This window comes from Macrotis lagotis, chromosome 1, assembly GCF_037893015.1.
Source record: "Macrotis lagotis isolate mMagLag1 chromosome 1, bilby.v1.9.chrom.fasta, whole genome shotgun sequence".
Classification (NCBI taxonomy): Eukaryota; Metazoa; Chordata; class Mammalia; order Peramelemorphia; family Peramelidae; genus Macrotis; species Macrotis lagotis.
Window position 1 is genome coordinate 347,850,516 of NC_133658.1, and position 27,706 is coordinate 347,878,221.

Below are 27,706 nucleotides of genomic sequence, written 5' to 3' on the forward strand. Positions count from 1 at the left end.
ATCAGTTGGATTGGGAATCATGATGTTGTTATCCCAAAAAAGCAGATGAAGAAATAAATTTCCCTCTTCTCCATAGAAAGATGGAATAGAATATTAGATACACTTTCACAAGCAGTTCTTCTGTCTGTTGGCTTTCCATGACTTTTTTTTTGTTTTTATTACAAGGGCAGCAGAAGGATAGGGGATGAGGATTTATGTACTAGAAAGTAATATTTACTGGAGTAATATTAACTTTAAAAAAATAAAATGAGAAAGTTGACTTTACTAAGGTCTCTTTCAACTCTAGATCCTTGATCATCTTCCCTGTGTTCTACATTATAACATTGTACAAATCCATTTAATTTGTTGTGCCTAAGTTTTCCATGTATAAAATGAGGATATTTTGGATATTAATGAGAAAATATATAGAAATTCTATGATTTTTTTCAAAGGAAAGAAGTTTATGAAAGTTTTTTTTAAATAAGTAGAAGTGTGGTTTGTAGTAAAATCACATTTATAGAGCAGTTTTTAATATATAAAGCATTTTTTCTGTCAACCAAATGAGGTGAGCCATGCAAGTATTATATTCATTTTAGGGAAGGAGGAGTCTAAGACTTATTCAAAAGCACACAATTAATGGCATAACTGAGATTTAAACTTTAGTTTTCTGAGAATCTCTATTATTTCATCTTTAGCATATTAACCTCAGTTATGCTTAACAGATAACTCATTTTAACTTTACAGCAACCCTGAAAGAAAGAGCTATTATTATATAGCCCGTTTTAATAGATGAGACAGAAAGCAGCTAGGAAGAATGTGAGATGGAGTTGAACACAAGTCTTACTGACTTTAGGTCTAGTGCTTTTTATTAGCTGTGCCATCCCTGGTTCCATGGTTTCCTTCTCTAAACATGTAATATCTTTCTCTTTAGGTCATTGAAGTCTTGATTCGATCAGAGGAAGGACTATCAAGAGATACAATAAAGCACCTTAATAGCATTGAAGAACAAATTCTGGAAAGTTTGGCATGGAGCAGTGATTCAGCATTGTGGGATGCTCTCCACATTTCTGAAAACAAAGTTCCTACTTGTGAAGAAGTGAGTTAGGGAAAGGCTAGATAACATGTTTGTACTTTTTGCATATTCTATTTTCTATATCTGGAACAACCCCTTACTATTTTTACCCATTAAAACACTGTTCATAGGGGTGGCTAGTGGCACAATGGATACAGCATTGGCCCTGGAGTCGAGAGTACCTGAGTTCAAATCCGGCCTCAGATACTTAATAATTACCTAGCTGTGTGGCCTTGGGCAAGCCACTTAACCCCATTGCTTTGCAAAAACCTAAAAACTCCCAAACAAACAGAAAAACCACTATTCACTCTAAAGTTGAAATTAATAATATTAGTGATAATAATCTCTAGCAGTTATAAAGTTTAAAGTTTGAATAGCTCTTTACAAATATTACCTTAGTTTTTTGTTTAATATATTATTATTTTAAACTTTTGAGTTCAAAATTGTCTCCCTCCCATCCATCCCCCACCTACAGAGAAGGCAAGCAAAATCATATCAATGATACATGTGAAATCATGCGAAACATTTTTCCCCATTAACCTTACTACCAAAAAAATAAAAAAAAGTGAGAAAATTTTACTTCATATTGCTAATTTCAGAGTTCATCAGTTCCTTTACTTAGATCATTGGCTTGATTGGACAAGGGAAGTCTTTCTCATTTGGTCATCATTACAATGTTACCGTTACTATGCTCAATGATCTTCTTGGTTCTTCTCACTTCACTATGCATCAGTTTATATATGTCCTGCCATGTTTTTTTCTGAAACCCCACCCCATATTTTGTTATAGCACAGTGATGCTTCGTAATAATCATGTGCCATAATTTGTTCTGTTGATTCTTAATTAATGGGCTTCGCCTCAATTTCCAATTCTTTGTCACCCCAAAAAGAACTGCTAGTAATATTTTTGTACATATAATGTCCTTTTCCTATTTTTCTTTTAATCTTTGTGAGGCATAGACCTAATAATAGCAATACTGGATCAAAGGTTAACTGAGCAGAGTTCCAAATTGTTCCCCAGTTGGTTGAAAAATTCATAACTACACTAGCAATTCGAGTTGTAATTTTTCTACATCCCCTCCAGCATTTGTCATTTTTAGTTTGTCATGTTAGCTTGTCTGATAGGTGTGAGGTGGTATCTTGAGTGTTTTTAATTTGCATTTCTCTAATAAATTTTTATTTTAGAGCATTTATTTCATGTGACTATTGATAGTTTTGGTTTTTTATTCTTCTGAAAACTGCTTGTTCATATCTTTTGGTCATTTTTCAGTTGGCAGTAGCACTTATTTTTTATAAATTTGGCTCAGTTCCCTATATATTTGAGAAATGAAGCCTTTATCAGAGAAACTTGCTATGGACTTTTTTCTCCCCATTTTCTGATTTTCCTTCTAATTTTGCTTGTATTGGTTTTGTTTGTGCAAAAACGTTTTCCATTTCATGTGATTGGGTCTTCTGCTCTCCTGCAACCAATATGGACAGTAGATTTTCCATTTTGTGCTAATTGTACCCAGTGCCTGCAAAGGTCCCCTGTAATCTCTCTCTGATAAGTTGTTGGACCTCCTTTCCATCCTTTAGTGAGAGCTCCTAAAGTAGCCACCGTTACCTCCCTTGAATGTTCTGCACCAGCCTCCCAATGTCATAGACTTCTGCTGACCACCTAAGCTTTCCTCGGCTGGAAAAATGATTCACTCTGACCTTTTGTTGACTTGAAAATTTGTTCAAGGCATTATTTTAAAGTTGTTTGAAGAAGAGTGTTGGGAGACTTCAGCTGAGTTGTTGCTTTTACTCTGCCATCTTCTAAACCAATTATCTGAGAGCTAGGTGCTATTATCTTCATTTTACAGCAGAGGAAACTGAGGGTGTCAGTGGTTTAATGTTTTGATCAAGATCAGACAACAGATAAGTGTTTGAGTCTGGTTTTGAACTGAGGTCTTACACTAGGTTTTTGCTTTATCCACCCAACTGCCTTAATTGCTATCTCTGGAAATAGGCTGCTGGGCCCAAAGTCAGAAAACTTAAGTTAAAATCCTGCCTCTGACACATCCTAGCTGGATGTCCCTAGGCAAGTCACTTAACCTCTGTCTGGTTCAGTGTTCTTCACTGTAAAGTAGCAGCTGCCTCCCAGGGTTGTTGTGGGGCTCAAGTGAGCTCTAATAGCTGTAAAGTGCTCAACCCAGGTCTGATGCAGACTTGAGGCTAGATCAAGGCTCATTCCCCGACTTTAGTGGCTTCCTTTCCAGTCCTCTCACCCCAGACCTCCCCAAGGCCTATGGTCAACCACTGCTAAGCAGCTGTCGTGTCTTACCTGGTGTCCCATTAGAACAAGCAATCTATCATGTTGGACTTGGATGCTTTAGTGGGCCTCTTTCTGAGAAATTCCTGCATGGATTGCTGGAGGCCTTCCTTCTGGCTTGAAATATAATGAATCCCACATCACATTGTCCATAAGATCAGCCCTTATCTTTTATGTCACTTCCAATATGGGAGTCTTGATTCAGAACCTGCCGTACCTTCCCTGGGACTTTTCTTCATTTTCCCATTGTCTTATAGGCCATGTAGAGTTCTGGTTCTTTAATCATTGTGTCCCTCAGCAAAGCTGCTGCTGGGGGTGTCTGAAAGCTCTGGGCAGTTTCCCAAAAGTAATGGAATTCAGAAGAAGGTGCTGTGGAGAGAACCCTGATCAGCTGGGTGACTCTTCACAAACCCTGCAGCCTCTGGCTGCCTCAGTTTCCTCATATCTAAAATGGGAATCACAGTACACTTACCTCCTAGGGTTATGAGGATTTAGCACATAGCAGGCTTTTAATAAATGCTCTTTCCCTTTCCTTCTGGTTCAACTCTGGTCTCAGCCAGCTGTCCATCTCTATTGTATGTTATAGATTTCACAACAAGAATTCTTCATCCATTTTGTTTATAAATTATAAAAAGTAACAGTTTATAAGCTTTATCCATGTATTATTTTTTATTATATATACACCATATGGTCATATTCAAAGTACACATTTTGTAGTTAATTTATAACTTGAGGCACTTAATAGTTCATTTCTTCTTTATGATATTTCCCACCTTTTATTTTAATTTTGCTTTTCATTGAATTCTATTTTGGGATATTCCTCAACATTTGCCTGACCACTGAAGACTTAAATCTCTTTAAAAAAAAAGACATATCTCTGCCACCATTTGCTTTATGTTTGGAAGCAACTTGACTTCTTCAAAATCTCTATGTTTTGGGATCTTTGTAATACACATGGATTCTGATCAGTTTTCAGAATTCTTCAGCATACCCACAGAGGGACACCTAGAGAAAATGGAAAGGATTCAAATCATGCTTGCCTCTTAAAATTTATTCTAAGCAGATTTTTGTTTTGGGTTTTTACAGGTCATATTTCCTAATAACTTGGAAACAGGAAATGTTCAAGGTCATCTCCCAATGATGCCATTGTCTCCCATAGTGCACCCTCGTGTAAAAGAAGTTCGGACTGATAGTGGGAGTCTTCGGCGAGGTAGGTTCAAGGTTATGTGTCTTGAGGTTATATAGTAATGAGAAGGGGGGGCATCTAGATGTCACAGTGGATAAAGCACTAGCACTGGAGGAAGGAAGATCTGAGTTCAAATCCAGCCTCAGACACTTAATAATTAGCTAGTTGTGTGCCCTTGAGCAAGTCACTTAACCCCATTGCCATGCAAAAAAGAACAATAAATAAATATTATCTACTGCACCACCTAGCCACCCCTGTCATCTTGTTCTTCTGACTTAGAAGTTTGTGTGGAAATCATTTTTGTGGTTAAATTTGTACCTTTTCTTGTTCAATTAGTAGAAATTCTACTTTATCTCTAAGTATTCTATAAAAATATTAATTTAATTAATTAAACAAATCCTACAGGCATTTCAGCCATATAAGAGTAGAATAAAACTTTCTAACCATGGAATTGGAATGTTAAATGGCAAGTTAAACAGATAATTCTATTTTTCCAAGTCTATCAATATTAATTGCTTAATTTTTAAGAACTCTTAATAACTGTAAATTTATAATTTTGTTTGAAGTTTCTAATTAAAAAGTGAATCTTTTCATTTTGTATTCTTTGTATTGTTTTTGCTTCACTTTGTTTTCATTTCAGTTGCATGTCAGATGATTTAGCAATAAATAGTTGCATTGCCTTAATAATTTCATATCTCCTGAGACTTGAGGCCATGCAGATGATCACTTGACCAGTTCAAAACTTAGAGACTCAAATACTTGACTGCCATGCAGTCACCTTGCTGCTTGTTAGACAATTTCTGTGAAGAACCTGCCTTGTCCTGTCTCCAAATTTCACAACTGGCTCCACAGCTCAGCATACTATCATGGCTGTCATTCTTATTTTATTTTATTTTTTTTTAGGTTTCTGCAAGGCAGTGGGGTTAAGTGGCTTGCCGAAGGCCACACAGTTAGGTAATTATTAAGTGTCTAAGGACGGATTTGAACTCAGGTACTCCTGACTCAAGGCCGCTGCTTTATCCACTGTGCCACCTAGCCCCCCCTGTCATTCTTATTTCTTAAGAATTTCAGTTTGGACCTGATGGACTAAGGAACCTTGTGAGAATGCAGGGAGCTTTAGCAAGGATCACTTCCATCCCCCAAAATCTCTAGGAGTAAATTTACAATGCTGTTAATCAATTAGAAAATGTGAAATAAAGGTTAATTCATGCTATTTCTCAGTCTCAGAATTGAGTGGTACTCCAAGAAGCTATTAAATCTACTGAGGAAATTTTTAGAATTCTCTCACTAAAATTACATTTTTAGATTATAGATTTTACCTGCAAAATTTTTCTATCTCCTATCCCCCACCCCAGCTTCTCCATTGTGAATGGAGTGAGAAGGGACACATAAATTTTTTAGGTATATATGCAAATACCTTTTTTTAAAATGGCAAGGTCGGGGCAGCTAAGTGGTGCAGTGGATAGAGTACCAGCCTTGGAGTTAGGAGTACCTGGGTTCAAATCTGGGCAAGGTCTATATCTTTTTCTTTATTACTGCCTGTGAATTGTTCTTCTTTACAATTCCCAGAGCTCCTCTTCAGGAGTTGCTCATAGTTTACCTTTCTTCTGCTAAGAGAAGAGTCTTTAGAAAATTCTTTTCTATTTCAATATCAGGAAACTACTATCCTTTAAGGGAAAAACAATGACTGGATGCTTCAATCATAGCTTCCTTAGTCCACCTTGGAGTTATATCTAGGATTTTCCTGATTTCCTGAAGTTAGGAGCTTCCTTTAGAATTCAGTTCTACGTGAAGCCTTTCCTGATCTCAACTGAGTGAGGAACCACTGAAACTAGGTTGTATGTTAATTTGATTGTACTTATGAACACACATATATATATATATATAAGATTTCTCTTATTAGACTGTAAGATACTTGAAGGAAGGGGTGGCTAGGTGGCGCAGTGGATAGAGCACTGGCCTTGGAGTCAGGAGTACCTGAGTTCAAATCCAGCCTCAGACATTTAATAATTACCTAGGCCTTGGGCAAGTCACTTAACCTCATTGCCTTGCAAAAAAATCTTAAAAAGATACTTGAGGGAAAGGAGTATTTCATTTTTGACTTTGTATTACCAATGCTAGATATATAGTTGATACTTAATAATTTCTTGTTGATGGATTGAATCATTTCAGGATTAGATAGTGTTAGGGGTCCCTTAAGCCCAACATTTTGAATTGACATATTTTACAAAAACACTAGACTCAGAGGATTCAAGAATCTCTGAACATGTCAAGAATGCAACTACTCTTTTCCCCATCCCAAGCTGACATAATCTGTTGTTTGTCCCCCAAAGGGGGACTCCCTATGTGTCCTTGGTAGTCACGAGGCAGTCAGTCTGTAATAGACAGAGTAACTATTTGTACAGCTGGGACTTTTGTGAATATCTTCAAAGTCTGGCAGTTCCCTAGGAAAAAGAATGCTGCATTTGCCATCTTAGTCATGATTTCTCTTCCTCTACCTCTCCGATTTAGGTGGAGATTTCTGTTTCTCTCTCTCTCTCTTTTTTTGTTTTTTAGTTTTTGCAAGGCAACTGGGTTAAGTGGCTTGCCCAAGGCCACACAGCTAGGTAATTATTAAGTGCCTGAGACCGGATTTGAACCCAGGTACTCCTGACTCCAGGGCCGGTGCTCTATCCACTGTGCCACCTAGCTGCCCCATATTTCTCTTCTCTTTGTTGCAACTTCATAAATATGCAAGCTTCTGTTTAGATTGTGAACTCTTTACTCATGCTTAAGATTCCACATGTATGTTCATTTCTTGTGTAACAAACCTAGTTTTTCCCATAAGTTTCAAAAACTTGCTATGGCCTGTTCACAATAGAAAGGTAAGTCCTTAAACTAAGTTTAGACTTATTTTCCTCTTTTTTTCTTTCTTTGACTCCTTTTCTAAGTAACTATCAGAAAAGATGGAGAGAGTAAAGATCAGAGTATCTCTTTGACCCAATCCTCATCCTGTGATCCATGTGCTTCATGTTTCTCCCCTTTTCTCAAGGAGACAGTCAGGGACACAGTTGATAGATGTATTTGAATGTCTCAAACTATTCAACATTTGTTTTTTCTGTATACTTAGATATGCAGCCATTATCTCCAATATCCGTTCATGAGCGCTATAGTTCTCCTACTGCTGGAAGTGCAAAGAGAAGACTTTTTGGAGAGGATATTTCCTCAAAAATGTTTGTAGACAAGACCATAACAGAAGGAACCAAGTTGAAAGTTGCTTTATCTTCGAGCACTGCAACTGAAAATGTATCTGTTTTACCTGGGCAAAGTCTTCTAACTGTGGCACCTGCTGGAGTAACAGGAACAACAGGACAAAAAGTTACAATTCCATTGCATGGTACAAACTTTTTTTCAATTTACCTTATTTTAATTAAAATTATGAGAAATAACACCCTAAGTCAGAGATAGTCTATTACAATGTTCTGACATTAGTAGCATTTTGAAAGCCAGTTATTGGCTGTGTGACCCTCAGATAGGTTATTTCACCTTTTTAGTCCTTGGTTTACTTGAAAAAAAAGGGGGCAGCTTGGTGGCACAGTGGATAGAGCACCGGCCCTGGAGTCAGGTATACCTGAGTTCAAATCTGGCCTCAGACACTTAATAATTACCTAGCTGTGTGGCCTTGGGCAAGCCACTTAACTCCATTGCCTTGTGACAACATTAAAAAAAAAAAGATTGAAGGGTTGTACTTAATTTCTTCTAGAGCCCTTTTCAACTCTATTGTGTATGATACTATAGTACTCTAAATTGAACATGCAAATATAAGTTTTTAGATCTGGAAGGGACCTTGAAGATCCCTTATTTTAAAAAAGAGGAGGCAGCAAACCAGTGAGATTATTGGTAGAATTAGCCAGAGTTTCATAGGTGTTAAAGAGCAGAGCTTGGATAAATCCTCAGGCTCCAGAGCAAATATCCCTCCCACAGTTAGGTGGCATGTATTAGCTGACCTTATACTATGGGAAAAAGTAGATTTTAGAAAAAAATTGTCTTCTATAATAATAACCCCAAAACATCCTTTTAATCTGCTTCTTGTTATATATAAGATAGAATTCCTTGTTTCCTATAGAGATATAGCAAACTGTTTTTTCTGTATTTTAAAATGAGTAATATTCATCAAGATTTTTAGTAAAAATATACAGTGTGTGTGTGCATACACATTTAATATATTCATCACTCTAACCTCTTTTATCAAGAAGGGAAAAAAGTATCATTTTTTAAGTATTCATAAAATTCTCTAGGCAAGGAATTTTAGGGAATGTGAGATTATCAGGAATCAGAATCTAGAGCCCTTATTTTTTCCCTCTCATTGGACAACAGGGGGTGCCCACCTTCATCATAGCTTGATCTTGATCTTTGGCTCACAAGCATTCATGAACTTGAATCAACCTGAAGATGTAGGCACCACTTTTGTTATCAAACCTAAAAAGAAAAAATTTATGAAAAATAGTTAAGCAATCTTGTGTCTCTCAAGCTTAAAAGCATTGTTAAATATAGATATCCTTTACACCTGGCCCAAGAGACCAAGTAGTTGATAGATACTTATTTAGTTTAGGAATTAAAAGCTGTCAGGTTACATAATTTAGTAGAATATAAAATCCAGTTTGTGCTAAAGTTATTATAGAAACAAGCTTTAGCTTCCATGAAAAAGAGAGCAAAAAAAAAAAAGTGACCCAAAGGGCTCATCTTGTATATAGTGTTAGATGTGATTTTGCTAGTACAGCACACCTATAGACTAGAAGGCAGAATTTGTGCTAATTATGAATTAATAATTTGAATGGATGAAGTGTTTGTAAAATGTATGAGGAATACTGAAAATAAAGAATCCCAACAGCCCTTCTATTATATTAGAAATCTTTTAGTTCTTTGATTTCTTTGATGATCTACACATCTTAGCTGTACATTAAGATAGACTGGCACTTCCACAAAGATTTATGGGCATCTAGGTGGCATAATAGAATGCTTTAACTGGAGTCAGTAAGATCTGAGTTCAAAACTGACCTCGGTCACTTAATAACTGTGTGACCCTGAGCAAATCTCTTAAACCTATTTACCTCAGTTTCCTCATCTGTAAAATGAACTGGAGAAGGAAATGGCAAACCACTTTGCCAAAGAGAACTCATGAAGAGTCAGACATTACTGAAACTGCTGAACAATAAAAACAGGGAGAGAATTTGATCTGTTATTGTCACTAATCTTTCTGTGAATGTGTGTTTTGGAATCTTCCTAAACAACTGAATGATCTGGGGTAAATCAAAACTTCAGAATAAATGTATATTATCTGCCACCTTTTCCATACTTTTTTGTAAAGTAGATAATGCCATTTATATTCCCTAGAATATATAGTTAAATTGAAAAAAATAAATGGGTAGTATCTCACATTGAGCAATTGAAGACTGTCTTTTTATCTTATAATGAAAAATGGGGTGAACTGTTTCAGGAGATATTCAGGTAAGGATAGATAATCACTTATTGGGGATCTTGTCGAGATGAATAATTCTTCTGGGAAGGAAACTAAATGATCTCTCAAGGTCCCTTTCATCTTGATAATTCTGTGAAGACACTATTGTGCCCCCCACCACCCTTGCCGGCCACAAGTTTGTCAAGCTAACCCAGTAAATAGCAGGTATGGTAGAAGGAGCACCAGAATGATAAAATGAGTTTTTTTTTTACAGTATGATTGTTAAATTCATTTTGTCTTTGCCACTAATTAGCTATGTGATAGTCACTTAATTTTCCTGTATATCATTTTCAGTGTGTATATATTACTATATAAATATTTTATTTCCAAAATTGAGAACATGTCCTTTTATTTTCCAGGTGTTACTGCTGATACAGGAGGGATCACAGTAATACCTGTGCCAGTGAATGTAAGCGAGCAGTCAAGAGTGGAAAGTTCAGTACAGATACCAATTACTGCTCAGTCATTAAGTGGTACTTCTCCAAAACAGTCCCATGCAACAAAAGCTCTAGAAATGCAGCAGGCTGGAGCAAGCCGACCAAAAAGAACTGGATCCCTAGCACTCTTTTATAGGAAGGTAAATGTTTCCCCAGCACCTTCAAAGAACTAATTCATTATATTTGGAGACAATAAGGTTTCATAGATAGTTATAGCCTTTCAAAAGAGATAAGTATGACATATCAAAAACAAAAAGTCCTAAGGAATCATGGTTCAACCTTTGAAACTGTCAAGCAATCATTGCCATAATTGATTTCTTTTGGTTCATTATTTTTACTTAACAATAAAAGATTTCTTTGTCATCTGCTAGAAGTGTGGACACATAAACAGCTTATCTAAGTTTTAGCCATATAGGTCCTTTTTCATAGAATTCTAGAGCTGAATGGACCTCAGGAGGCCATTAAATCCACCCCCACAACTAGATAACTCCTCCATTATTTAAAACTCTCAAAGGGGCCATTTCCCTTTGGCAACCTATTTTAATATTTAATAATCATGATTCTTAAAAATTTTCTTTATAGTTAGTCTGTTGGTAAAAATTTCAAATTAAAAGTATTGTCTTCAGCTTCTCCACATCAAATAAACCCAACTTTTTTTAATCTTTTCCTTTTTTTTGTCTCTCTTATGGGTTATTTTTGTTCTGTATTTCAAAAGTTGGGACCATTCAAACTAGACGGTTATTGGATTAATTAATCATTAGGATAAGATGAACAAATTACTTTCTATATATTAAACTCATGTCATAATTATAGTCATTCCTTTTTAGTGGAACACTTTACTAGTTTAAGCTCTATAAATTCATTGTGTTCTGATTGTAGTCAGATATTTTGACACTTCTCATCTTATATACTTGCTTGCATTGTCTTATAGATATTTTTAAAGTGTTTGCCAGCTGTACATGTTTACAAGTATATTATCAATTATAGTTTACAAATATTGATAGTCCAAAGCACTAAGTTCTAGTATAATTTTTTTCAGTATTATTTATTTGCCCTCAGCCTGATTTTATTTAAGGTACTACCTAAGGATTTCTTGATCCATATCACCACAAAAATTTATATGGCCTTTTAAAATACTATATGTGTTCAAAAAATCAATGACGAATCGTAGTCCTTCTTATGGATATGGAATGTTGTATTAATGTCAGATAGCCTCACTATATTGCAGTGTTGCTTAACTGTTTTTGTTTTAAAGGAAAATAATGTAATAGAAGGTAAGGGGTTATGATTTCTAGAAATTAATATGATATAAAACAAAGATATCAATAATATTTATTTTTAGAAAAAATATTTATTTGGCCTTATGCTTAATGTATTGTACCTTATTCCATCTAAGGTCTATCATTTGGCAAGTGTACGCTTACGTGATTTGTGCTTAAAACTGGATATTTCCAATGACTTGAGAAGAAAGATATGGACATGTTTTGAGTTCACGTTAGTGCATTGCTTTGATCTAATGAAAGACAGACATTTGGATCAACTTCTCCTTTGTGCTTTTTACATTATGGCAAAGGTAATGTATTGATTTGGAAAAGTAGTTTTTGTCCATATTGACTTCACTTTAGGTTTGAACTTGAGCTATTGAACTTGGGTCTGCATTAATCTTCCCCTTTATAGACCAAGTGACTCAACTTTGTTGGAAAAGTAGTGATGTCTGATTATTGTTATCTTTATTTCCCTTGTTCTATCCAAGTTCCAGAAATATCATTCTCTCTACATTATAAGAATAGCCAGTCTAGAAATTAAAACTTCTTGTATTCTAAATACGAACTGATAGATCTGTAAGGACCTTTCAAAACCATGTAGTCCAATCTCAGCTTTTGCAAAGGAGGATACTAAGGACAAAGAAGAAACAATGTTTTTCTAACTCTTAAAAAATGGTAGAGTAGGAAGAAGTCATACAGTCCAGCTTTTCTCAGAGCTGTTCCAACAAAGATATAAGAAGTGGGCCAGATAGAACAATAAGAACCAAAATGAATCATTTTTCTAGCCCAAGATCACAAATTTGGCTCCCAAGAAAGTGATGAGAGCAAGAAGCTAGAAGGCAGGTTTGCTGGTAGCTCTATTGAGCTTAGAGTGACAACTTGGATTCGTTCTCTAGATACAGCCCCAGGTTGAGCTAGTGGTTGTATGGTTCTGACCCTGGAGCGGTTTCTAGGACTTGGGTATAGGATGAGTGGTCAGGAGAGAGGCTATAGAATTACAGTTGACCTATGACTCTGCTCCTTTGAATCTGAAGTTTTCCAGCTAACTAATAGGCACTAGGTAGGGAAAATATATAATTGAGTACTATCCAGAAGTAAATCTGCAATTGTGTTGCCTGCACCAAACCATGGTAAAGTGCCAGGAAAACTTAAAATTTCACAGTATCTTGTTCTCATCTAAATACATTCATTGGATTATTGATAGATTAAGTTTCTTCATTTGTCAACTGCGGAATAACTCTTATTTTTATAAATTTGTCACAGTTCCCTATATATTTGAGAAATGAGACCTTTATCTGTGAAAACTTGGTGGAAAAAATTTTCCCCAGTTTCCTATTTTCTTTCTAAGTTTGAATACATTAGTTTCTTTATGTAAAAGCTTTTAATTTCATGTAATCAAAAGTATTTACTTCCCATATTCCCATCTCTTATTTAGTTATAAACTCTTACCTTCTCCATAGATCTGAAAGGTGTATTTTAATAGAGGTAATAGACAAGTATCCCTCAGATACCGTATGTCATCAGGGGTCTTAGAGGGAATTAAATAAGAATTGGGAGTAATTTTGTTTTGAAATCTTAAAAGAAGAAAGTTCAGGACAAGGGGCAAAATACACTAGTGAAGACAGAGGAGAAAAAAGATGGGAAACTTAAAGGTGTAAAATACTATACATATTGAGAGGAAGGGGTAGGGAAATGGAAATTACTTAAACTTTAATTATGAATTTTTGTTTTTCTTTTAGTTTTTGCAAGGCAAATGGGGTTAAGTGGCTTGCCCGAGGCCACATAGCTAGGTAATTATTAAGTGTCTGAGGCCAGGTTTGAACTCAGGTACTCCTGACTCCAGGGCTGGTACACTATCCACTGCCACCTAGCCGCCCCTAGTTATGAACTTTTTAAAGGAGAGAAGTATATATATACACATATAGAGTTTGTATAGAAATATACTCAATTCAAGAGAAAGGGCATTTTCAGGAGACATCACTCCTAAGTAAAACAAATACTAAATTTGAATGGTGTGTTGTGAAGAATTCAAAAAGGAACAAAAAGGATAAGTACCTGTAATTGGAGTTTAAGGCAGGAGAAGAGGGGGAAGAGGAGCTAAAGCTAAACAGATCAAGCATAGAGTACTGATACTGGGTTCACTTTCTCTCTTATTACCCTCTTTTAAAGGGTGCAAAGCAAATAGAGGGAATTTAAAAGCAGTTATAATTAGGAATATTAATGGGATGAAATCATCCATATACTAGAATAGGATACTAGAATAGATCAGAAAGTAAAAATCCAATAATACATTGTTTATAAAAAATATGCTTGAAACAGACACATACAAAGTTAAGATAAGGAACTAGAGCAAAATTTATTATATTATAACTGAAGTTTAAAAAATGGCTTGAGTAGTTATAATCTTAGGTAATTTAGGTGGTGCACTGAAGAGACTGCTAAGTCTAGAGTCAGGAAGACTCATTTTCCTAAGTTCAACTCTGGTCTCAGATGTTTACTAGCTGCACAACTCTGGAACAATCATATAACCCTCTTTGCCTTAATTTCCTCATCTGTAAAATCTATTGGGGTAGGAAATGACAAACCATTTTTTGCTGAGAAAAATTCAGGTGTGATCAGGAAGAGTCAGGCACAGCTGAAAAACAACTAAACAATAAGTTTTGATCTCAACGCGAAAAAATTTGATTAAAAGAGATAAAACTGGAAACTGCATTTGTTGAAAAATATTTTCATAAATATTACTGTAAATATATGACATAGTTTCTAAAAACTTGAAGAAAAGGAAAACATGTTACAGAAATACACAGTAAAACCATAATAACTATGTATGTGTGTGTGTGTGTGTATATATATATATATATATGTGTGTGTGTATATATAAGATGTGTATATATATAAAACTATAATAGTGAAGGACTTCACTTAATCCCTTTCAAACTTAATTACCTAGCTGTGTGGCCTTGGGCAAGCCACTTAAGCCCATTTGCCTTGCCAAAAATCAAAAAAAATAAAAATAAAAAAAAATAAAAAGAATGACAACAATGAGCCAGCTTACCAAAATTTGTTTGATATGGCTAATAATGTCTTAAAGGGCAAATTTTTCTCTATTACTTATATCAGCAAAAGAAAGAGAGAGCAAGCACAATGGATAGGGCATGGAACTTTAAAAGAACAAAAATACTGCAAAACCAGCAAATTAAAAAGCCCTAATTGGATACTCAAATAGAATTTCTGGAAAAAAATCAAAGAAGAGAGTAACAAAATTGAAAGCCAAAAAAAAAAACTCAGAAAAAACATTGAATTAACAGGAATGTTTTGAAAGAGGAAAAAGAACAATAACATTAGATAATAAAGGAAAAATCAAATTACCAGAATAAAAAAAGGAAACTCATAACAAGATTTATAGCTATAAATTATGAAAGACCCAGATAAATAAAATAAGAAGGGAATTAAATAACCCATTCTTAGAAAAAGAAGTTGAAGAAGCCAAAAATGGAACTTCCCAAAGAAAATCATCTTGGGACCAAGCAAATTTTATCAAACATTCAAATAAAAACTTATTCTGTAAGTATTAAAATACATACATTTACCATCCCATAAACATCAAACCATCTATAATTTGTTTGAATGATAGAAGCCAAGCCCTGTTATAGAAAATCTTGTTTTAATACTGAGATATATGGTTAATATGCTATACTTAATTCACTTTTTTAAAAAATACTTAATAGCAATAAAACAGGAAACTTAAAACCACAGTTATTACCACAGGTCTCATGTTCTCTCAAATCTGCAAAGATGTATATTCAGTAAAGGGATAGTAAATTTGCTTCTGCTTTGTTGTTGGATCGTATAGATTTTGGAAATCTAAGCTTTAAATTAAGAGAACTCTAAATTGTTTATTGTCTTTATAGTTAATGCTTTTATGATTGTTAATATTTTAATTTTTGATCATACTCATATTTTTTCAATAATAGTTGAGAAATAAAGTTTTCTTTTTCTTAGGTAACAAAAGAAGAAAGAACTTTTCAAGACATAATGAAAAGTTATAGGAATCAACCCCAAGCAAATAGCCATGTGAGTAATAACCCTGTTTTCTTTATTGACAAGAAATATGCTAGCTTTTTCTTAAATGAGTTTTTGCTAACATATGAAGCAATAGACAGTTCCATTTATATACTATCTATGGTTAATGTACTTTAGGATTTATAAGTTTATTGAATTTTATTAAATTTGAAGAGAGAATGTTGTAATAAAAGAACATTTACAGTAGGAAATAAGAAGTTTTATATCTGTAATATTCTAGAAAGTTAGTAAAATGTCTTGAAATTAATCAGAGAGCTTTTAGATTTTAGAATTAATCTCTTCCAATTTGCTCATTGTACAAAAGTAAGAGGCCCAAAGAGAGGAAATAACGTTAGTCTAACATCAAGCATGGCAAAGTTGATGCTAGAATTCAAGTCTTTTGATCCCCATCTTAGTTCTTATTATTAATTTAAAAACTTTTTAAGTAACATTTCAACATAAGTTAAAACTTTCTTATCCTTTATTTCAGAGTCCCTTTTTCTTGACTACTCAAGGTGGAAGCTAAATGTTTCCTCAAGTGTCATAATGTGATATGTTAAATAAAACTTTTTGTTCAAATAAATATAAAAAAATTTTAAAGTTGTAATTTAAAAAAAAAATTTCCAGTATGGAGATTCATTTTAGCACTTTGTTTGAAATTCTATAATATGATCACTCTCAATATGTTCTCCCAGTTCAGACAGAAAGATATTTCACTAAGCAGAAGTATTCACCAAGAATTTCTTTCAAGCCAACTCAATTCAACAAAATCCTCATTAAGAACCCAAAAAATTAACACAATTACAGAATACTCTTCACACAAATAAATAAAAATTGGAGAAGTATTACTTGCTTATGGATAGAACAAACAAATCTAATAAAAATGACAAGTCTACCTAAAATTAATTTACTTATTCAGTTATACCAAATTACCAAAAAAAATCTTAGAGAGCTAGAAAAAAATAATGTATTTACCTCAGAGAATAAAAAATTAAGAATATTAAAGGAACCAATTTTCTTTCTTAAGGAAGGAAGCCTAACAGTTCCAGATTTCAAACTATATTACAAAGTAGCAATGATGAAAAATATCTAATACTAAAACAGAGTGGTGAATCAGTGCAGTGATTCGGTTCACAATAACACAGTGGTAAAACATCATAATCTAGTGTTGATAAACCCAAAGATTCAGACTTTTGAGACAGTAACTTTGTATTTGACAAAAATTACTGGGAAAACTGGAAATCAGTTTGTCGAATAATAAGGAAAGACTAACCTTTCACATTGTATACCTTGCAAGATAAGCTTAAAATGGGTACATAAAGAGTTAATTATAAGCAAAATAAAGGAGCATGGAAAATTTTATCTTTTAAATCTGTGGGTAAGGAAAGAATTTATGACCAAACAAAGGACAGAGAAGCTCTTGGGAAAATAATTTTGATTGCATTAATTTTTTTTTTTATGTTTTTGCAAGGCAAATGGGGTTAAGTGGCTTGCCCAAGGCCACACAGCTAGGTAATTATTAAGTGTCTGAGACCAGATTTGAACCCAGGTACTCCTGACTCCCAAGGCTGTTGCTTTATCCACTACGCCACCTAGCCGCCCCTGATTACATTAAATTTTAAAAGTTTTGGGGAGCAGCTAGGTGGTTCAGTGGATAGAGCACTGGCCCTGGAGACAGGAGTACTTGAGTTCAAATCCAACCTCAGATACTTAGTAATTACCTAGCTGTGTGGCCTTGGGCAAGCCACTTTAACCCCATTGCTTTGCAAAAAAACCTAAAAAAAAAAATTAGTTTTGCAGAAACAAAACCAATGTAGCCAAGATGAGAAGGAAAGCAAGAAACTAGGGAAAAATTTTTTACAGCAGGTTTCACTGAGAAAGGCCTCATTTCTCAAATATATAGAAAACTGAGTTCAATAAAGCCATGAGCTAATTCTCCAACTGACAGATTGTTAAAGGATATAAATATCAGTTTCCAGAAGAAGAAATCAAAACTCCCTAGCTGTATTAAAAAAATGCTCTAAAATCCCTTTTAATTAGGGAAATTCAAATTAAAACAACTCTGAGGTATTACCTCATACTTTTTAGATTAACATTACAGAAAAGTAAAATGAAAAATTTTGGAGATATGGAAAAACTGAGACACCTATGCACTATTGGTGGAGTTATGAGCTGGTCTGACCATTTTGGAGAACAATAAAGTACTATGCCCAAAGTGTTATAAAACTGTACAGACTCTTTGACCCAATAATGCCAGTACTAGATCAGTATGCCACAAGATTAAAGGAAAAGAATCTATTTCTACAGAAATATTTATAGTAACTCTTTTTTGTGGTGGCAAGGAATTGGAAATCGGTGGGATGCCCATCATTTAGGAAATAAATGTACAAGTTAGTTGTACTGGTAAAAAATAGTATTCACCTCCAGTGAAAGAATTATGAAGTCTGAGTAAAGATTGAAACATTTTTTTCACTTTAGTTTTTCTTGATTTTTTTGCAACATGGCTAATAAGGAAATATGTTTTGCATGATTTTGCATGTATAGTTATTGTCACATTTCTTGCTTTCTCAATGGACTGGGAAAGAGTGGGAAGATGGGTGAGAATTTGGAGCTCAAAATTTTTTTAAAGTTAAAAATAAATAGTAAACTTTTTTTTTAGACAACCACAAAAATACTATTCTAAATCATAGCTATACTTTGTCAAAGTCAGTGACTGATTGACTTTCTGCCCTCCTTTGGTTTCTTTTCTATAGGCGTCCTGAAATTTTTGTCAAATACAAAGTCTCAAAAGTCTGAATCTTTGGGTTTATCAATATTAGATTATGATGTTTTACCACTGTGTATTGTGAACCTAACCATTGCAATGATCCACCACTCTGTTTTAGTATTAGATTTTTTTCATCATTACCACTTTGTAAAATAGTTTGAAATCTGGAACTGTTAGGTTTCCTTCCACAACATTAAAAAAATTGGTTCCTTTAGCATTGTCTATGCTATTCTGATTCTGCTTTATTTTCTATCATTATGTCTTTTCAAATAATCTTTGCTATTTTAAATGGTAAAATAATGTTGAATTATATTGCTTTTCCTCCACCTTGTTCATCTATTTCCTAGTTGTCATATATACCTCACCTTAGGTTTAAAAGAATCCATTAAAATACAATATTTTTCTATCAATATTGTTCATACATGTCTTTGACAAGAAAATAAATGAAATCATTCTGATGTTATACTGAGTATTTTCAACTATTCAGAGATGAACACGTCTGTTTAATAAATTCTTATTAATGATTTTGAATTCACTTTTTAGTAAGCTGTGCCACTTTTTATGACTGTAGTATTCTTTATCTCCTTTTAATTATAGGTTTATAGAAGTGTTCTGTTGAAAAGAATTCCAAGAGAAGATAGCATATACAATAAAAATGTAAAAGATACTGAAATGACAGACTGTGGTAAGTAATCAAATTTAGTTAATGATTCCCTACTGAATCAGTTTTTCTTATAATGTACTCATTATAAGGACTATAGGAGCTCTATACCTCTAGAGACTATAGGAGTTCTCAAAGATTCCTCTGACAGGTGAAGCTTGCCGTTATTTTTTTTTTTAAAGTTTTTGCAAGGCAAATGGGGTTAAAGTGGCTTGTCCAAGGCCACACAGCTAGGTAATTACTAGATTATAAAATTTCTATTTTAAAGCAAGTTTTTAGTTATTTCTTCTGAGTTTTTTTGTTTTTTGTTTTTGCAAGGCAATGGGGTTAAGTGGCTTGCATAAAGCCACACAACCAATTATTAAGTGTCTGAAGCCGGATTTGAACTCAGGTACTCCTGACTCCAGGGCCAGTGCTCTATCCACTGCACCACCTAGCCACCCCTTTTTTCTTTTGTTTTTACATCTACTACATTTCTAACTATATTCCTTCCCACATCTCATTCCAAAGTAGCAGTTTTAATAATAATAATAAAATAGGAAGAAAAAAAGTTCTATGATACTAACAACTATTGAAAAAGTGATGGAATTCAGTGTTTCACATCGTGCTTCCCCCTGCAAAGAAAGGATGGGAAAAATGTGTTTTCTTATATCTTGGTCTAATAAGCTTATTGATTATAATTTATTATTTTGTTTCACAACATTCAAACATTCTATTGTTTTTGTTTTCTTTTACAATGTTGTCAATGTATATGTTTTCCTATTTCTATTTTCCTACTTCTGAGAAATCTTCCCATGCTTCTCAGTATTTATCCTTGTTCTTTGTTTCTTAAAGCACAGTAATTTTCCATTATATCCAAGTACTACTGTTCACTTAGCCCTAGATTAGTGTCTCTAATTTGCTACCACAAAAAGTTATGTGATCAGGCAGCTAGGTGTTGCAGTGGTTAGAACACTGACTCTGGAGTCAGAAGGACCCAAATTCATATGTGACCTCAGACACTTAATTGCTCAGCTGTATGTGATCTAGGGCAAGTCACTTAAGTTAAATTAAATAAATTAAAATTTAAATAAATTAATCAAAAATAAATAAATTTTAATTTAATAAATTAAAAAAGAAAAAGAAAATCAACAACAAAAAATCATGTGGTTACTTCATAATGTTTCAAAATGTTTTGGAACATCCTGTATTTTTGTCTATATGGACCATTCTTTGATCATTGACATCTTTAGAGTATATGCCTAAAAGTGGAATCTTTTGTCCAGGAGAATGAGCATTTTAGTCACTTTCTTAGCAGAAGATCCAATTACTTTCTGGAATTGTTGAACCAATTCTCAGTTCTATCAGAAGCTAGAAGCCCTAGATACCCTGTTATTTATCACTATATATATTATTGGATCAATCTATTCATCCAATATTTATTAAACAGGCATTATATGAGGTAAGGTATACTACTTCAAGCTTACAAATTTTTATTTCTACTACTTGCATGGATTTTAAGTTCTAATTAAGAAAATAAATACATATAAAAAGATATACAACTCAAGGTAATAATTATACATAGTTGCTAAGTACAAAGGCATTTGAGAAAGAAGGAAATTAGCACATTAATACATCACAAAAGATTCTCTCAGAAGATGTTTCCTAACATGCTTAAAGGAAGAGAGAGACTTTATGAGGTAGAAGAATGGATTGAGGTAGAAGAATGGATGTGTATGTTGATATTTATCTCTTGGTTGCCATTGCTGGTACCAAAAGATTTCAGATACATGGAATAGGTGAGAATTAGTGTGCAAGACTTTGAAGGAAAGACTTGAGGAAAAAGTACTGCTAATTTGTTCTGTATTGTTTGAAAGTTTTCAGGTTTTTTTAGGTTTTGCAAGGCAAATGGGGTCTGAGACCGGATTTGAACCTAGGTACTCCTGACTCCAAGGCCGGTGCTTTATCCACTAGGCCACCTAGCCACCCTGAAAGTTTTTGTTTTTCATCACTACTGTATACACATACTCACATTCATTGGGTCAGCCAACTCATTCATCTAAGCTTCTTGAAGCAAAAGAGGGCAATTTTGATCACTGATGGTGTGTAGCTTCTCTTTTCTGTGATTGAACTCCCTTTCCCAGTCATCTTGAATTTGCAAAATATTGCAGAAAGACAAATTATTATACAGCTATATTATCTGGATAAGACTTGGGGCTCACAATATGATGAAAAAACCAGGTATTAATGAGTAAGTTTTTCTTTGTGAAAATGTTACAACATTTCTCCTTTTCAACAGATTTAGGTTTTGCAAAAATACCTGACTGTTCCACAGGATCAGTGAAAGAGGAGAGAGGTGATCTTATCAAATTCTACAATGAAGTTTATGTAGGAAGAGTGAAATCATTTGCACTAAAATATGATCTGTCAAATGAAGATCATGTGGTAATTATATGCAAATTTTTCTATTTCCTACATGTTTTTCAGTTGTACTTGTTATACCAGGGGTGTGTGTGTGTATGTGTGTGTGTGTTGCATAAGCGCCCAGACTGAATTCATCTTCCTGAATTCGAATTTGGCCTCAAGACATTTACTAGCTGTGTAACCATGGATCAATCTTTTAACCTTGTTTACTTCAGTTTCCTCATCTGTAAAATGAGTTAGAAAAGGAAATAGCGACCATTCCAAGATCCTTGCCAAGAAAACCCCAAATGGGGTCATGAATGACTGAACAGCAACACCACTAAATGTATGTATTTGATAATTAGGTTCTGGTTCTCCTTAAAATTTCAGATGGAAGCTCTGCCTCTGTCTCCTTTCCCAAACATTAAGCAGCAGCCAGTGTCACCTCGCCGGATCTCTCAACAACACTCCATTTATGTTTCCCCACACAAAAATGGAACCTGCCTTACCCCAAGAACAGCTTTGCTTTACAGGTTCAATGGCAGCCCTTCCAAGGTCAGTTATTTCAGTTTTTTTGCTTTAAACTCATTACTAAACTTAGGCAGTAAAAATTATAAAGTAACTTTTCATGCCTCATCACTTTAAGTTGAATATTCTCAAGAATTTCATTTAATAAATATCAGTTCTCCATATAGATAAAGAACCCCTCAGATGAGGCAGGTAAAGTCTTAGTTAACCCACAATTTATTCTATGTGTTCAGAAGGACACTAGTTTCAGTTACAGAATGAACAGATGTACCTTAGGGAAGATGAGCTACCTCAAGATTCCATAAATTGAATGAGATCTAAGTCCACTACACCTAGCACACTGTCCTAGATGGAGTTAGTCTTTGAAGGTTTTGGCCTAAAACTATTAATACATACATTTGTATGTTCATGTAAATGTATATATGTAGTGTGTGGAGGTTTTTGTCTAAAACGTTTGATGTTTTTGACAGAGTTTGAAAGACATCAACAACATGATCAAACATGGAGAACAAAGGAGCAAGAAACGCGCATTAACCATTGATAGTGATACTCACTCACCTACTAAACGCCTCTGCCAGGAAAATGATGATGTGTTATTGAAACGACTACAAGATGTTGTCAGTGAAAGAGCCAATCACTAGCATTCATGTGGTTTCAGGAAAAAAAACATTTTTCAGGTCAGTTCCCCATTTTCGGAAAGATAGGCACTCTTGGAATTTCCAGCTCTGCACATGCAGTGCTGTGGAAACTATAGAATGATTTCAGTGCTTTTTATATTTTTTATATTTTTAATTTATCCAGAATATAGCATAAAACCAGACTCTACTTGGCAGATATTAATTGGTGTTGGAAGCTACCATATTGAAATTTTCTTGCACTTCAGGAGGCAAATTACATTCACATGGAATTTTATTGATCCTCTCTGGGATTAGAACTAGGTGAGCAATGAAGTAAAAAGTGATTCCTTGGAGGCAGCTAGGTGGCGCAGTGGATAGAGCACTGGCCCTGGAGTCGAGTACCTGAGTTTACATCTGGTCTCAGACACTAGCTGTGTTGCCTTGGGCAAGCCACTTAACCATAAGGGTATGCTTTTGGAGAGAAATGTCTTTTATGCCTTTTTTCATTTGTCACTGTTTTTAACTTAATGAAGCAGGGAGAAAATTGACTGTAAATAATGCTCTCTTTAAGTCCTGAACCCAACTTTTTTAAAAAGTCATTCTGAGGAGTTGGCAACCCCTTCTAGCCAAAAGATGACAGACACAGAATCACGATCTTTAGAACTGGATTTGATTTCAGAGGCCATCTGGTCCAACCTACAATAGGAAATCTCTGCCATATCAAGTAGTCTTTTAACCTTCTAGGGCAACTCATAGTTACAAAGTTGAGCTGAAATATCTTTTCCGCTTCCACCTCTAGTACCTGGTTGCTTCCCTTGAATTGCTCACAATTCAAGTTGGCCTACATACATCTAATCTTTTTTTGCGGACTCTTGCTCTCAGTAGTAAGTAACTTCTTATGTTTCCTAGTTTACTTTAAAATTTCATATATTCTTTGCAATTCCTTTTAATTTTAAATTTTAGGTTCCTTTTAATGGTGTAGTATATATCCTATGAATTATCTAGAGTGTCTGAGGCTAGATTTCAACTCAGGTACTCCTGACTCCAGGGCCACCCCCTACACCTGTCATACCTCAGCAATTTTTACTCCTCTATTAGTGGTTATTTAAAAACTGCTGCCAGCATTGTATTTATCCTACATTCACATTTCCTTACTGGAGGTTTTTTAAATAATGATTTGCTTGGGAAATGTCACCCCTCCTCTTCAGACTAGCAATTGCTCAAAACATGTGATTTGCTCTTCTATCTTTGTGTAGTATCTACACCTTTGTTTAAGTGAAGATACAGCAGATCTTAGTGTATCTCTTGATAGCATAAAAAGCACAGGAAGAACCTCCTGTTTAGATGGTCCTTGTTTACCATTCAAATTTTTTACATTTACCTCCAAGCAATTTTTGATTGAAAACTATTTTTTAATAATTTGTGTTCTGGGTCAACAATTGCCAGCAAGATTTAGGAATTTTCCTAAGTACTTTGTGCTGGTCACTTTTCCTACCTCTAATACCATTACATACCCATTATGTGGTACAGCACAAACTTGAAAGACTGTATCTGTGAACTCTCCCAGAAGCTTGGATCAATAAGTTTTTGAAGACTGATCCAAGACATTACAAGTTTTCAAACATTTTTATAGCACATTCTAAATCTCACAAATTCTTAAGAAAACCATTTATTCCAAATGCAAGTTAAGTTATTGGCAGATATTGGTTGGTTGTCCTTTGTTATTTAAGACCGAAATGAAGTGTCCTACTGCAGCTGATCAGATCAATCTGAGCTCAGAATACTCTAGCAGAAGTTGAGCACAAATAGTCCACCTAGGGTGAATGTCACATTTCCTTATAGATGCTTCAATTCTGTCTTCCAAATAGGATGCAGCACCCTCTGGGGGCACACCAAGGTGAGCAGCTATTTATATCTATTAAAAACACATGAAATAGAGGAACATTCTATATTCGAGTTCACAAGAACTAGAAGCCAAGAAATCTGTGTCTATCCTAGGAAGTGGGAGTTAAGATCAGGTGGGAAATGATAACCTCAGAGGCTGGTTCAATCAATAATTAGCAGGTCCTTGGGTGCAGGAGAATATTTGTAGCCTCAGGCGTGGGTGGAGCTTTCTTCCCTTTGAGTCAGCAGCCAAGGCCTGAGGTGAAGAATTCTGTTAACTTCTGCTCGTGGTGAAAGGAGGCAGAAACAAGCAGAGTCCAGCATGCACAGCAAGCATGTATTTTTCTACTGGGTGTTTTATGATATTCCACAGATGTAGGCCAACTGGCTTGAGATCTGAAACAAGGGAAAACAAGAGAACCTGAAACCAAGAGTTTCTTCAAGCAATTATTTTAATACCTGGCCAAAAAACCTGTCCTGTCAAATTTTAAGCTAGGAATCTCATCTTCCTCATCCTTTTCACCCCCCAAAAAAGCACTCTGAAAAGCCATGCAATTTCACTATCTTTGTATGCCCCAGAAATAGTACATTGTATTTGAAGCATCATTTGAAGTCTGCCATGGGCAAAACATTGATCTAGGCTCTGTAAAAAGTCAGGAATTTAATTATAAAAATATTTTATAACTATTGGTATTGGTTTCCTTTGTATCCTGTGTACTTAAAAGACAATTCTGGAGTCCAAAAACTTACCAGACTGCTAGTGATCCTCTGCCTGTTGTAGAAGAGATGGACTATCAAAGCTGGCTGTGAGCACCTAGGACAGATGAGTTTCAGCCAGAAGCTAGAAAGGATATAATCATAGTTACCTAAGAGATGTACACTTAGGTCCTTTCTACTTTAATAGCATTAAAAAAAGAATCCAGGACTTGTACAGGAAAAACCTCTTTATAGTTCCTTGTTCTAAATAGTATTGCTTAATGATAAACCATTTAAATTTTTCATATTTACCTCCAAGAAACTTGCAAACATTGTGCCACCATTTAAAGTTTACTTTTAAAAAAGTGTTCTAGGCCAACAATTTCAAATTACAAAGGACCTTCAGCTACTTTAACTCATTTCTCCAGGAGTAGGGGAGGGATTCTTGTTATGTGAAGTAGGTTTATACCATTTACTTTTCTTGAGAAGGAACATTCTCGAAAGTCTCACTCAGCACCCTTCCTCTCCCAAGGTATTTATCATTTAACAAACCCCAAAGGATAACCAAAAGGAATATCTCAACACTCAAGCTTTACTAAAGATAACAAGCAATCACATTTCTATGTCACTGTATAGTTGGCAGAGCATTTTCTTCCTACCTTTGCTGAGAGGCATCATTGTATAGGATAGCCTGTTTTGAAGCCAAAAGAATTGGGGTGGTTCATCCCATCTGAAGATGGCTATGATGCAGCACATAAACCAGGACCTGGGCAATGAATTTTAAGTGAAATTTTTGGGCTGGATATGGCCAACTGTAGTTGTCTATTTATGTTCTAAGTTGCAGAGAACATGTCCACCTACATAGGTCACATAGCCAAATAAATATTAATAAGTATTAAGAGTCCTAATTTGAGCTTGGGTTGGTACCTAGCTGCCCCAATCAACTAATAAAAGAACCAGATTCAAATCTTAGGTTTTTGCTATCTTTTTTAACAAGGCAATGGGGTAAGGTGACTTGCCCAAGGTCCCCACAGCTAGATAATTCTAAATGTCTGAGGCCAGATTTGAACTCAGGTACTCTTGACTCCAGGGCCAGTGCTCTATCCACTGCACCAACTAGCTGCCCCAAAATGAGTGGACTGGACCAGGATTTGATCCTATGGAAAATATTACATAGGCAGTTTTCTTACATCTAGCTGCCCCAAACCTTCGTTTCTGAATGAAATTCGGTGCCTCCAAACACCACCTACACAAGTCCAAAAGTAGAGTGACTTGGACTTGAAAACTGGATTCTTTAATAATAAACGTAGCATTTTTCCATCACATCATGCATGCTTCACGCTCTTTATTACGTGTTAGGGCCATGTGCACCAGACACGGCACCAATAAAGGCCAAGAGCCTCAGAGGGATTTAGCTCACTGCTCATTCAAAGCCTAAGCTTAAACACTTAATAAATGGGATAAGAGGATCCACCAAGTGAGGTTGTGAAGATCAAACTGGACTTTATAAAGCCTTTAAGCCCTGCACTTGCTCAAAGCAATGTTAAGACTCCCAGGGGTTAGTGTCCGAGGATGCTCTTCGTGTCCCGCCCAAGAGGGCAGCCCTTGAGCGGCTGGCTGCACGGAGCCGCCGGCCCCGGCCTGGCCTTACCTGCGATCCTCAGACAAAGCTCCCGGCCTCCGAGGCGGCGCCACCCGAGCAGCCCGGCGGCCTAGACAAAGGGGAGAGCGGCATGGCGTCAGCGCGGGGCGCCGCGGCGGGCTGGGCCCGGCCCCCGCCGTGTCCCGGGCGGCGGCGTGTGTGAAAGGCGCAGGGCTCGGGGGCCGCTCGGGGCCCTCCGCGCACGGGAAGCCCTTCAGGAGCTGCTGTCCCTGCACTATCGATGACCGGCTCACGGCAGACCGCGATCACTTTCGAATGCAGGGTCGGGGCCGGGCCCCGCCGCCCCCCGCCCCCCGCCCGTCCGCGCCCGTCCCCGCCACCCCGGCCCAGTGCGGCCGCGCCCCCCGAGCGCACCCCGCGGCGCAGGCCTCCGCCCGAGGCCCCGCTGGGCCCCAAGCCTCGGGGAGTGTCACGTCGCGGGAACCCGCGGCGCCGGCGAGCCGGAGCAGCCGCCCGAGCGCCATGGCTGCGGCCGAGAAAGGAAGAAGCGGCGCGCGGGAGGCGACTTATAACGCGGGCCCGCGCGTCACTTCCGCCCCGTGGCGCAGGCGCGGACTCCTCCCGCGCCCCCGGCCCAGCGCCGAGCCCGGAAGAGGCGGAGAAGGCTCCGCCGCGGCCCCGGCCGGGGGGAATGGCCGAGCGCATGCGCCGTCCGCACCGGAGCCCCCGGGGCCGGGAAGGGGCGGCCCGGCGGCCGCGGCGCTGCTCCGCCTCCGCG

The 27,706-nt window shown here is 36.2% G+C and overlaps 1 protein-coding gene and 1 non-coding gene across 3 annotated transcripts in view; one reads left to right on the plus strand and one right to left on the minus strand.

The window, feature by feature from the left end:
• RBL1 (RB transcriptional corepressor like 1) overlaps positions 1-27,269 on the plus strand; it is a 63,773-nt gene extending 36,504 nt beyond the window's left edge. For both annotated transcript variants that reach the window (XM_074211942.1, XM_074211943.1), the window contains exons 13-22: positions 911-1,075; positions 4,430-4,553; positions 7,639-7,905; positions 10,386-10,603; positions 11,860-12,036; positions 15,731-15,802; positions 19,155-19,242; positions 21,497-21,642; positions 21,991-22,155; positions 22,599-27,269. In XM_074211942.1, the coding sequence (XP_074068043.1) occupies positions 911-1,075; positions 4,430-4,553; positions 7,639-7,905; positions 10,386-10,603; positions 11,860-12,036; positions 15,731-15,802; positions 19,155-19,242; positions 21,497-21,642; positions 21,991-22,155; positions 22,599-22,769 (1,593 nt within the window). In that variant the 3' untranslated portion in view covers positions 22,770-27,269. The remainder of the gene's footprint in view (positions 1-910; positions 1,076-4,429; positions 4,554-7,638; positions 7,906-10,385; positions 10,604-11,859; positions 12,037-15,730; positions 15,803-19,154; positions 19,243-21,496; positions 21,643-21,990; positions 22,156-22,598) is intronic.
• Positions 27,124-27,251, minus strand: LOC141510656 (small nucleolar RNA SNORA71). Its single transcript, XR_012475087.1, has one exon. It is a non-coding gene; the product is annotated as a small nucleolar RNA SNORA71 (small nucleolar RNA).
• Positions 27,270-27,706: the final 437 nt, after the last annotated feature.